We start from the raw sequence: 11,923 nt of genomic DNA on the forward strand, positions 1-11,923 counted from the left end.
TGCATTATATAAGAGTTAAGTTATATATATAGGGATATTACCAATTAATTTTATAAATATTTATCTACTAACTATTAATTTTTAACTACTTGTTATTACTTTAATATGCCCTTCAAATTCAAATGTCTATTTGGGTTTGAAACTTAGTGAAAACAACATAATAAAAGAAAGAAACCGCCAAAAATAGGGCAAACAAAATAATTGGAATGAAGCGCAGATAGAACTGTTGGAAAAAAAATACAGAGAAAACTGCTGGAAGAGTGATGAATTGTTAAAATACTGTCGAAAAGATGACGAACTGAAAGGAAAACAGCGGACTGTCAGGTAGGTGGCAAACGATCAGAGAGATAGTGGTTCAAAAAACGGGTTAGATATTAGAGAACCGCAGTTAAAGGGGACATGTGCAGCGCAGTGACGCAAAGGAGGACGAGTACGGCGCGGTCACGCAGAGGAAGACACGCGTGGTGGCACAGAGGAAGACGCGTGTGGCACGTGGTGACACAAGGGAGGACGCGTGCGGCGTGTTGATGCAGAGAAAGAAGGAAGACATGTGCGGCACGGTGATGCAAAGGAAGAAGGCCATGAATGAGAGGATGGCCGCCTTCTTGAGTTTTGCTTCTTCTATTGTTGCAAAGAAAGAGAAAGATGAGTGAAGAAGGAGAGTGTTGACGGTTAGTGTTTATGTTTGGTCTGCTGCAGCGACTGCAGAGAGAGAGAGGAACTTTGTGAAAGAAATGATGGTAGTTTCATCGGAAAAATGATATCTGTAACACCCTACAACACAAAGTTTTGCACCTAGGATGTAAAACAAAGGTGGCGAGGCGCTACGACCTCTAAAAATAAAATATAAATACGTATAATAGTCGAAAGAATGTAGTATACTAGGAGCCTTGAATAATAGGTAAAACAAAATCGCAAAATTAAAAACGCAACGCTCGGGATGTAAGGTTACTTTCAAACAAAGAAAACTAAGGTTCATAAATATATGTATATAAAAGCAAGAGTAGAGGGTTAAGAGTACAAAATAACAAGCTCCTAACTCAGCCTGCGAAGTTAAGGCTGGCAAGAGAATATTTACATACATATATATATAACCCAAAGTCCAAAATGCATAAATAAAATCCTAGTTCTCCATACACCTCTAAGAGGTACAAAAGTAAAACAAGTTATCAGGAGAGTTCTATACATATGATAATATATAAACTATACAAAATAAAGTCCCAAAAGGTCCACTTCGCTGTAGAGCTCCAGACGCCTAGCGAGATGCTTCCCGACCTGCATCTGAAAACACAAAATATCCGTATGGAATGAGAACTGGAGGTTCTTAGCATGGTAAAGGTGCCACGCACATAAGATATAAGGTCCCGGAAAAGCCAGAGGCAATCCTAGAACTCCAATACTCAAATTATATATCTTAAAGAACTAAAATAGAAACCATAAAATTAGGGTGGTTCTCTAAGGTTCTTAAACTTAACCAAATTCTAACTAAAATCCTCAACTATTTCTCCTTCCTCCAACATCCTCCAAAACACCAGTAGATCCACACAGACAAACAAAGCAGATAAAGCAAACACAAGTAGAATACAGATACAACATGTAGCAAAGTAAGTATAATAATCACATAGGCAAGCCCAATTAATGCACAAGCAAACAAAGCATACATATGCATATGATGAATGTCTATCCTACTGGCCATGAGCTCATGTGTCGGTTACTTTGCCAGAACCCGATACATCTGGTAGCTAACCTAGACATTTGTCTCTAGGTTGCGCATTCTTAGGAGGAACTTTAAGGAAGGAGAGTTCCTTTCCACCTTCTCTTGGAGGTTTCAGGAAGGATAGTGCATTTTCACCTTGCAACCAGAGAAGAATGTAGGGGAAATAATACGAAGGAGAGTGCCTTTCCACCTTCCCCACATCCCCATCACGACAAGAGAGAGAATCCTCCGTCCGCAACTTGCCATCCGAACACATTTTCAAGCTAACACGCAAGCGGTTTCGCAACCCAACCTTGCCAACTCGACCATTCCGACCATACCCAATTATTGTCAGTCTCAACATTCATCCCTCAATTCAGTCCCATCTTCCCACTTTTCATTCTTAATTTGTCATTTTCCGAGCTTACTTCACCCCCAAGTTATCATCCCTCCCTAGCTTCACCTTATCACTAGGCATACCACTAAGGTCTAGGGGCTAAAGGAGTAAAAATAGATGTTTAGAGGTTAAAGTTGAGCCTTAAAACCATAGTTATCAAACTCGGCTCAACCCGATCGGTTCAACCAGAAACCCGGTCACCTGGTCATCTGACCGGGTCCAGTCACTTATTGAACCGGATAAGCATGAGACCTGGGGAAAACTGGTTCGACCTGGCCGGTTAATGCAACCCGGTCCGGGTTGTGTTTTTTTATTATTTTTCTTTCTTTACCTGCAAACGGCGTCGTTTCAGATGCCTCTCCCCCCCCCCCTTTTGTTAAAATTAAACCTAATCTGAATGGAACCCTCCACCCCCAGCCTCATCTCTCTTCTGTCTCGACCCTCCACAGCCTTACCCTCACCACGTCACTCTCTCGTCTCTCCCCTCACCTAGTCAGTCGTCATTCTCAGTCTCTCACAGCCTCACCTCGTCACTCTCTCAGTCTCGCACTCATAAGCTCGTCGTTGCGGTCTCGTGCTCCTGCATTCGCTTCGTCGGCGGAAGAAGCAGACGAAACCAGTCAAGCAGCATCTGCTCCGTTGGATGGTGGTGGTGGTGGTCGTCTTCTTGTTTCGTCGCGGTCTCGGAAGTTCGCAACCAGTTACGGGTGAGCTCTGTTCGAATTTTCGATCCTGTTCTTTCACTGGTTTCAGTGTCAAATTTGAATAAATTAGAATTGTTGTTGAACCTGAGCAAATTTTAATTAGAATTATTGTTGAATCTGGTGGTTGTTGCTATTGTATTTGATTTTTCACCATTGTTGCTGAACCTGAGCAAATTTTTTGTTGCTAGATAACATAATTGGATTGAATTTTGTTGCTGGATATCAGAGTTGAATATTTGAATAAATTAGAATTGTTATTGAACCTAAGCAAATTTTAATTAGAATTGTTGTTGAATATGGTGATTATTGCTGTGTGTTTGATTTTTTACAATTGCTGAACCTGAGCATATTTTTGTGTTGCTGGATAACATCATTGGATTGAATTTTGTTGCTGGATAACAGAGTTGAATACTTGAATAAATTAGAATTGTTGTTGAACCTGAGTAAATTTTAATTATAATTTTTGTTGAATCTGGTAGTTGTTGCTACTATATTTGATTTTTTACAATTGTTGCTAAACCTAAGCAATTTTTGTTGTTGTTAGATAACATCATTGGATTGAATTTTGTTGCTAGATAACAAAGTTGAGTACTTGAATAAATTAGAATTGTTGTTGAACTTTAGCAAATTTTAATTATAATTTTTGTTGAATCTAGTGGTTGTTGCTACTGTATTTGATTTTTCACAATTGTTGCTGAACCTGAGCAATTTTTTTTTGTTGTTGGATGACATCATTGGATTGAATTTTGTTGCTGGATAATAGAGGTGAATACTTGAATAGTTGAATTTGTTATTAATTATCCTTAGTGAACTTTGGTGGTTGTTGCTGTGTTGATTAAAAAATTGCTTGGCTAAATCTTTCATTGCTGAAAAGTTTTTGTTTCTTTTACTAGAATTTTAAAAATGTCTTCATCTCAAACACTATCAGAAACACCACCATCTCAGAAACAAGCATCATCAGCAAAGACTTGTATTTTAAAAATGTGTAATATGTTGATCGCCCTTGTTCATTTAAATTATGAGAATATTTTGTACTAGAGATTAGTTTATTATATCTAAGAATTGATATTAGATTATTAATATTTGTAAAGACTTGTATTTTAAGTTTTAAAACATTATTTTAATTTTATCTATATAATTTTATATTTTTTTAATTATGACCAGGTTAACCGGGTGAATCAGTGACCCATCGGTTGAACTAGTGACCCGGTGACCCAGTCATATGACCGGGTTGATTACCGGTTCGGTTCTAATAACTATGCTTAAAACACAAAATTCATATTTGTTGAAACAGAGGTCATGCGTACGCATGGGCGTGCATTTTGCCATGCTTGTGTACGCACGCACCTTGCTCGCGTACACAAGATGCCCAACCTAGAAAGGTTGGTCGCGTTCCGTGCAGGTGGTCGCGTACGCAAGCTATGCAGAACAGCTAAAATGCTGAATGCTGCAGAATTTTCAGTTTTGCCCTCTAAACTTTCGATGCGCATAACTTTTTCGTTTTAAAATTTTTTTCATTCGTTCTTCGAACGGCGTAAACTTCACGGACCTAATTTTTCTATGAAACAGAAACAATTTGAAGGTCTGGAAGTCGAGTTATGGCTCGCCGAAGTTCGGCCAAAAATCTATTTTACACAAAAACCTCAAACCTCAATTTTCATTAAAAACCAAACTCAAATCCAACCTCCTATACATATATTTAGCACAGCAACATATCCTAACATACCAACACAGCACTAAAATCCTCACATTATACCACAATCAATCATACTTCAATATTACTCAATTTCACACCTAAAGTTCTCACTTTAATCAACAAGATTGTCAACAATCTATCTTACTTGCATAATTCAATATCATCTAGTAAATCATTATTCAATCACCATTTAGCATCCTATTTCCACCATAACAATGATCTCCAACACATGCTCAATCCATATCATCAATAATTCTTACAAGTATTAAGTATACAATATACTTAATCATTTCAACCTATCCTATGGTTCTCTAAACTAAGTTTTCACAAGACATTATATATTAAATACGAAAAACCAAAACCATACCTTGGTCAATTTCTTCGTATATCCCAAGACAACCCACTTAGGTGAAATTGCAAGCCTTCAACTCCAAAATTCTGCAACCAAGATCCAAACCAAGCTTCCAATTTATATATTTACACACCTAATACACATAATTATATATACATACCCAAAATTCAATACCCAACACGTTAAACCAAGGAATTAGCTAGAGTTTTAGAATTCTCACCTTAACCAAGCGCCAAAAAAGCAAGAGTGAGCGATTTTCTCAAGCTAATCGGACCCTATAACATTAAAGAACCAACATCTCAACACCACTCTATTTAATTTCGAAAATTTGGGAAAAAGTGAGGCTGAGAACGAGAATGAAGGTTCCTTACCAAATCATGCCTTGGACTTTGTAGAGCTCGACGCCGCAGATGCGTGATCGCAAACGGTGTGGCGATTGGAGCTCCGAATCAAAAGTTATGTGAGGTTGAATTATTGAGTGAGGGTTTGTGTTTTTGGAAGCTCTCTTCTCTCCTTGGACATGCTTCAGCGTGTTCTTCATTTGGAGAAGAGAAGAATGGTTGAGCTCTCTTAATTAGGTGGGTTGGGTTGGGCTTTTGGGCCCATTTTGGGCTCGGTTCGTTTGGTTTGGTTCGTTCGGCTCAATTTTGGGCCAAATTCTTTATAGTTGGTGTCAAAATTCTTATTTTAATTAGCTCTATCTTATTAAACTATCAAATTTATATTTTTATTTTCTTTAATTAATTATCTACTAATTTTGTGAGTTTTACAATATCATATCCTCTTCAAAGAGGATACCATGTTAAAAAAGTAAAGAGCTAAACTATATATATATATATATATATATAGGAATATTATTAACTAACTTCATAAATATTCATCTACTAACTACTAACTCTCAACTACTTATTATTACTTTAATATTTATGGATTGATAACATACGTTTAAAAATTTTATCAACTACCTGACTATTGTCAAAGTTTAAATTTGGGTATAATATATTAAGAGTTGCTATATTTTACTTGATACGAGTTCTGTAAGACAAACTGAAAACTATCATATGCCAATTAATTCAATTACAAAAGTAATAACTAAGAGAATAAAGGAATGTTTTGCAAACATGGTTAAATCATTTGTTCAGGAAATACATTAAGAATTAGACAAGACAATGATTAACGATTATAGAAAGCCAAACGTCTTACTATTTACAAGTTACATTGAAGACCCTCGTTAGTCAAGTTAAATTAAATAGGCATCATTTTTAGTATTTATTTTATTTTATTTTGTTTATTTTAGGTCCAATTATGATTTGACTCTTTTTCATTTTAGTGAATTTTGATTTAGGATTTTAAATTTAAGAAGTATAAAAATCTTCTAAAATTTAGTGGCATTTTTTTTAGTTTTTTATGAATAATTTTTTTTTTTTTAAATTTCTCTAAAATATTTGAGTGTAAAGAAAAAAGATAAAATAATTCTCTTATTTGTTGCATCAAAAAATTAAATTAAAATAAAATCTTTTTCTTTGATTTTTCTATCTTACTCCAGATTTTCTTCCATAACATTACCACTCGATCAAAACTTTTGTATCTTCACCAAAACAATTATCAAAAAATATGAGGAGAACGCAGGAAAATTGGGCCAAATAAAAGAAGTTGTGGCCCATAGAAAAAGCCCATGTGTCTCAAGGTGCTGTGCTTTTTATTAGAGTTCAGACTTCATAACTTCTCAGTCCAAAAAAAAAAAAAAGACTTCATAACTTGTGTCAATAAATCTTAATTTAAATGGCATATGTCTTAACCAATTTGGGTTGGTCGAGTGGTCAGCTCACTCGTCTGCTTAAGCAAGTGACGGGAGTTCGAATCCCGCCTTGTGTATGCAGCAACTCATTGGCCAATGACAGACCCCCTTAAATGGAGCTCAGATCCGCAACGGATTAGTTCTTAACCTGTCGGGTTGGGGGATACTGTTTGGGTAAACAAAAAAAAAAAATGGCATATGCAAATTTGACTTAAAAAAAGAGATATTTTATATGTCTAGCATGATATGTATGAGTGTGTGTAATGCCTATAATTAAAAATTATCAAAATTTATTAGTAAAAAAAAAAAAAAAGACTTCGTAACAGCTGCTAATATGAAAAGTAACTTTTTAAAAAGTTATTTAAAAGTTTATAGAAAAATTAAAAAAATAACTTATTTTATAATAATATTATTTTTTATCTTATTTCTATAAAATATAAACACTTTTAAAACTAAAGGATTTTAATTAACCTGCTTATTCAAACTGCCGCTAAATCACATTAGAGATAGATTTTCGCTCCCAACAATAGCTGAATTTGGTGTGTAGGTCCCAAAAAAAAAAAAAAAAGACCTCATAATCTGTCATTGTACATTGTAGTTCTTCAGAGTTCGGGCGTCGAGTTGCAGTGGGAAGGGAGGCTCGAAGCTGGTCAGATGGGTTGGGAGAGGGGGTTTTTGGGGCGGGTGTATGGGTCGGGTTTCTGGATGGGTTAGGATTCTGTTTCTGTTTTTTGGGTTTAACCGCCCATAAAGACACCGACAAATTAAACTACAGCTAGGGTTTTACTTTATAGCTGCATTGAAGAAGGAAACTAAATTTTAGAGAGATTAGTAGCGGGTTTTTACTTTTTAGTATTTTGCTGATCGAAAAGGGACTCGTTTTTCGGTTCATGGACCGCTTGCGTCCCCGCAACAGACCCCTCTTTTCTGGGTTTACAAATTCCGAGGTATTATCATCCTTTGCATTCAATTTTTGATTCTGTTTTTATCTTTTGAGCTCGTTTGAGATGGAATAGATAGGAGTTTAAGGGAATTTACTGATAAGTGGAGTTATTATTAGGCATCAGAAACAGCATTGATTGTGGAAACAAGGTTTTCTATTCTGTAGATTAGAGTATTGGGTTTGAATGTGTGATTTGCAAACAGATTGAGAAATTGGAGAGATTGGTAAGGGAGGCAAGAGAAAAATCGTTGGATAAGGAGTTTTGCCATAAGCTTGCTATAGCCTTCAAGTGAGTTTCACCTGTTTCAGTTATTGTTAAGTTTTATCTCAAGTTAAAGAACCAAGCTTCAAGCTTGTATATTTTTGTGTTTCAAAATGTCGTGTCTTTTGTGCAGCCGCTCTGCTGGCCGTGCCGGGAAACCTGCGGTTAGATGGACTGAGGTTCACACATTTTCTTAGCTGATGAATTTTTGTTTCTGATATCGTTTCTTTCTTTATTAATCCTTTATTTTCGGGGAGATTTCAGATACAAAGTTGGTTTGAGGATAGGCTCCAAGACTTACCAGATGACCCTAATAATGAATTGATGATTCCCAAAGACCCTGAATGTAATAAGGAAGGTGAGCTCTCTTGAATGCCTAAGGTTCTTAGTGTAGCTTGTGCTTGTGCTTTGCTCGAGCAGTGCCTATCACTGCTGCTTAAGTATACTGTAGCCGATGTAGTTTCTGTTAAGATTTCTTTTTTTTTTTTTTTTACTATTTTATTGCTTTAAAATGGCTCATAAAAACTGAAATTTGGTTAGTTGCAGTGGAAATAGATTGTGACTTAAAGCAAGCTTTACCTAAAATGTTAGTGATTTGAATGATAATTATGTCCAGCCTGAAGTTTATGACTATTCCAGAAACCAAAAGAAAATGTCTTACGTGCAACGTGTTAATAAAACTTTTATGTTAAGGCTGCTTTATGATCCTGGGATGTCTTCAGTAGAAGGAAACAAATAACAATGAGACTGAAAGCGACGAAGTAATTGGCAGCAATGAAGGAAATATGAAAACTTGACATGGCCCATTATGTGCTAATATGGATTCTTTTTCTTTTTCTATCGTTACCTGTTATACTTGTGGCTACAGAAATTTGGTGTCAGCCTGTGAATTATAATATAAAGCATGAATTTGCATTGTTAGATTGTGCCTGAAAGGATTGCTTTGCAGGAGAAATTGTTAGAGACTTATCAGAATTGGAATTCGAAGCAAAGTCATCCAAAGATGGAGCATGGTGAGAACATATGTGGTATTGCAGTTAATCTAACGTTAACAACTGTGGTTGGCCCAATTCATTAATCATGCAGTGTCCAGTAACTAATTTCTTGCCTATCCACTTGTGGGTCGTTTATTTTTAAATGTTCAGTTGCACTTCTCAAGCTGAAATTGAAAAGAAAAGAATGATATTTATATGGATAATGATTGGTGTTCAATACATTTTGTTACTGGTATCATTAAGTTTGTACAATTTGCAATCTTCTGTGTGTATTGACAAACATGAACATATATTTGAGACAATTAGTGTTTCATTCTATTACGCAATGTCCACAAGTTTAATTTGTCCCATATCAAATATAATTTTTACAGGTACGATGTTGAGACATTTCTAGCTCACAGATTTAACAGTAATGGGGAAGCTGTAAGAGATAATTGTCGTAATTATGTTCAATGCATACTTCTGCAAAATCTAATATTTGATTGATCAGTTTACACACATTATCTTGCCATCTGATACAACTCTGCCCTTTGTTAAAAGGAAGTCCTTGTCAGATTTATTGGGTTCGGGGGTGATGAAGATGAATGGATCACTATGAAAAATTCAGTTAGGAAACGTTCTGTTCCCTTGGAAAACACAGAATGTTGCAACCTGAATGTTGGAGACCATGTGCTGTGCTTCCAGGTAATTCAATCTGAAGTTTAGCTTACCAAAAAGTGTTCCTACAACAAAACATAACTTGCATTATAACTTTGAAAGTTTCAATTGGAATTCAGGAGAGGAAAGACCAAGCAATTTACTATGATGCTCACATTCTAGAGATCCAAAGGAGAATACATGATATAAGAGGATGCAGGTGTCAGATTTTGGTTCGGTATGATCATGACAACAGTGAGGTGGGACTTTTTTTTTTTTTTCCTGCATATGTTTGTCACCATTTTGTGTGTGATAGAAGTAGAATGCAATTTACATTTTGTATTTTCAGGAAAGGGCACTCTACTGTACATATTGGAGTGGTATAGAGAGAGAGTATAATTCCTTTTATAGTTATTTTTTATTATTTTATTATTATTTAAAATGTAGGTCCTACCTTTATTAATCTCTCTTTCATTCTATTACAAGAAAAATCTGTAAACTTACATCTTTACCATATAACTCACCTTTCAGGAATCTGTTCGGTTAAGAAGACTTTGCAGAAGACCAAGATCTTAGGTGTATAAAATATCAATTCACTTTTGACAACTAATATCTTATTAAGGGTCATTTGGATTGGCTTTTGAAAAAAATACTTATTTTTTTCATCTTTTTTAAAAGGATATTTTTTTAATAGACAAAAACTATTTCACATTTGGATAGGCTTTTTTAAAAAATATTTGAAGTATTAAAAACGTCTTTTGCTTCTGCTCTTTTTTAGGGTACTCTTTTAACTCAAAAAAGCCAATCCAAACCAATACTAAGTTGGTTGGAAACAGTTTACATTCTGTCACTGTTGAGTTGAGCTTGTAGATGTGAGTGGAAGTGAACGAGCTGGACTGTTTCTTCTTGAACTCATCCCATTTAAACTAATATAAGAACATTCAATATATGTAAAAATATTGTAGTCATTTATTGGTTTGTCTTAAATGTCATCTTTAAGGATACAATTTTATTTTATTTTTTTAAATTGCACAAGATAAGAATTCTAAGTTTATAATAATATTACATGTAAAAATAATCTTTTTAATTTTTTTTCTCTTTTCCTTTTTTCCAGATTAGTGCTTTGAACTTTGAAGTTACTTGATTATATGTGTAGTATACTAGTATTTACTTTGGTGCATCTGTTAACTTGTCTGACAGTAAATCAAGTCACAACAGATTTTTTATACCTTAGTTTTATTATGATGGGATTTTATTTTAGTGTCTAGATAGCATTTAACAAAAATGTTGGGAATTTATCAAATTACAGGTTTCTCCAAATTCTAACAAAATTGGTATTCTTAAATGGTGTCTAATACGGTGATTGTTCTATATCCAATATCTTACCAAAGTACCAATCATATGACTGCTAAGTTATTAAGTTTTCGTTTATTCTATCTAAAATTAGTATATTTAATTACGTTTTTTCTAACTTGATTGTTGTTGAGTGCTTGATTAATCTAGCATTCATATTCTAGCATTCATGTTGAAACTACAGAGAAATAATCAGTTGAGCTAGATTCAATTTTGTTATGGGGATGAAAAATTCATTAGAAAATTATTTTCCAACCGAAAATTCTTAAGAGCGATGCTATTAGTATAATTAGCATAGCCATATTAATTGCTTAATGAGCATTCTCAATAATTGATACAAAGCGATGCAGTGTAATGTAGCCCACAGAAATAGAAGTTGATTATTTTGCAAGAATATTAATGTTTAAACTAATCCATCTTAAATTATTAGTACAAAGTAGTACTATTGTACTAATCTACTAAAAGTGTCATGCTGTTAGTACCAATTGTAACTGCCATTTGAATATATTTGTTTTGACCATCATTTTTTACTGAGTGGTAAATAGTTACCTTATCCAAAGTCTGACGCCGCAATATGTGGTGGGTTCATAAAGGTGCAAGAATTTGGCCTCGGAAAAATTGTAGCTTTTGCAAGAGACGTTGCAGTTGCAGATAGAAGATGATGCCCACCGTTTTGGCAGATCGATGGTCCATAGAAAATGCAATTTAATTATTTATTTATTTGGATCAGTGCAGTGCATGGGCAGAAACAAAACAGCTACCCATGATGTTTGGTTAAATTCAAAAATGGTATTTTCCTCATCAGTGTTGGGCACCTGGTTTCAACATTCAACAAAGGACAATATATTCAGAACTTGCATGCACCTCATTGGCATATATACTCCATTCTCGTTCCCTTGCCACCGCCAATTAATGTGGGATTTCTCTCTCCCACCAATTACCACCCCCTTTTTTTTTTATCATTCTATGGATGCTACTCCTTCCGTCAACAAAATCTTAACATTTCTTTGATTTAAGTGGCTTCATATAAATAAGAAAGTGGTTATATTAGAAAATTTTATGACCTATAATAATAAATCGTATGAGTCTCC

The 11,923-nt window shown here is 34.8% G+C and overlaps 1 protein-coding gene and 1 long non-coding RNA gene across 2 annotated transcripts; one reads left to right on the forward strand and one right to left on the reverse strand.

Moving 5' to 3' along the window:
• Positions 1-978: 978 nt before the first annotated feature.
• Positions 979-5,388, reverse strand: LOC140180887 (uncharacterized). Its single transcript, XR_011874980.1, has 4 exons — positions 5,217-5,388; positions 5,066-5,120; positions 4,861-4,931; positions 979-1,281 (listed from the first exon to the last, which is right to left on the reverse strand). It is a non-coding gene; the product is annotated as an uncharacterized lncRNA (long non-coding RNA).
• Positions 5,389-7,145: 1,757 nt separating this feature from the next.
• Positions 7,146-10,447, forward strand: LOC112767152 (protein SAWADEE HOMEODOMAIN HOMOLOG 1). Its single transcript, XM_025813034.3, has 9 exons — positions 7,146-7,590; positions 7,790-7,875; positions 7,982-8,027; positions 8,113-8,206; positions 8,798-8,861; positions 9,215-9,266; positions 9,384-9,527; positions 9,620-9,739; positions 10,011-10,447. Exons 1-9 carry the CDS (start codon positions 7,534-7,536, stop codon positions 10,053-10,055), a joined length of 708 nt encoding a protein of 235 aa, XP_025668819.1. The 5' UTR covers positions 7,146-7,533; the 3' UTR covers positions 10,056-10,447.
• Positions 10,448-11,923: the final 1,476 nt, after the last annotated feature.

The sequence above is a fragment of the Arachis hypogaea genome, chromosome 17 (assembly GCF_003086295.3).
Source record: "Arachis hypogaea cultivar Tifrunner chromosome 17, arahy.Tifrunner.gnm2.J5K5, whole genome shotgun sequence".
NCBI classification, from domain to species: Eukaryota; Viridiplantae; Streptophyta; class Magnoliopsida; order Fabales; family Fabaceae; genus Arachis; species Arachis hypogaea.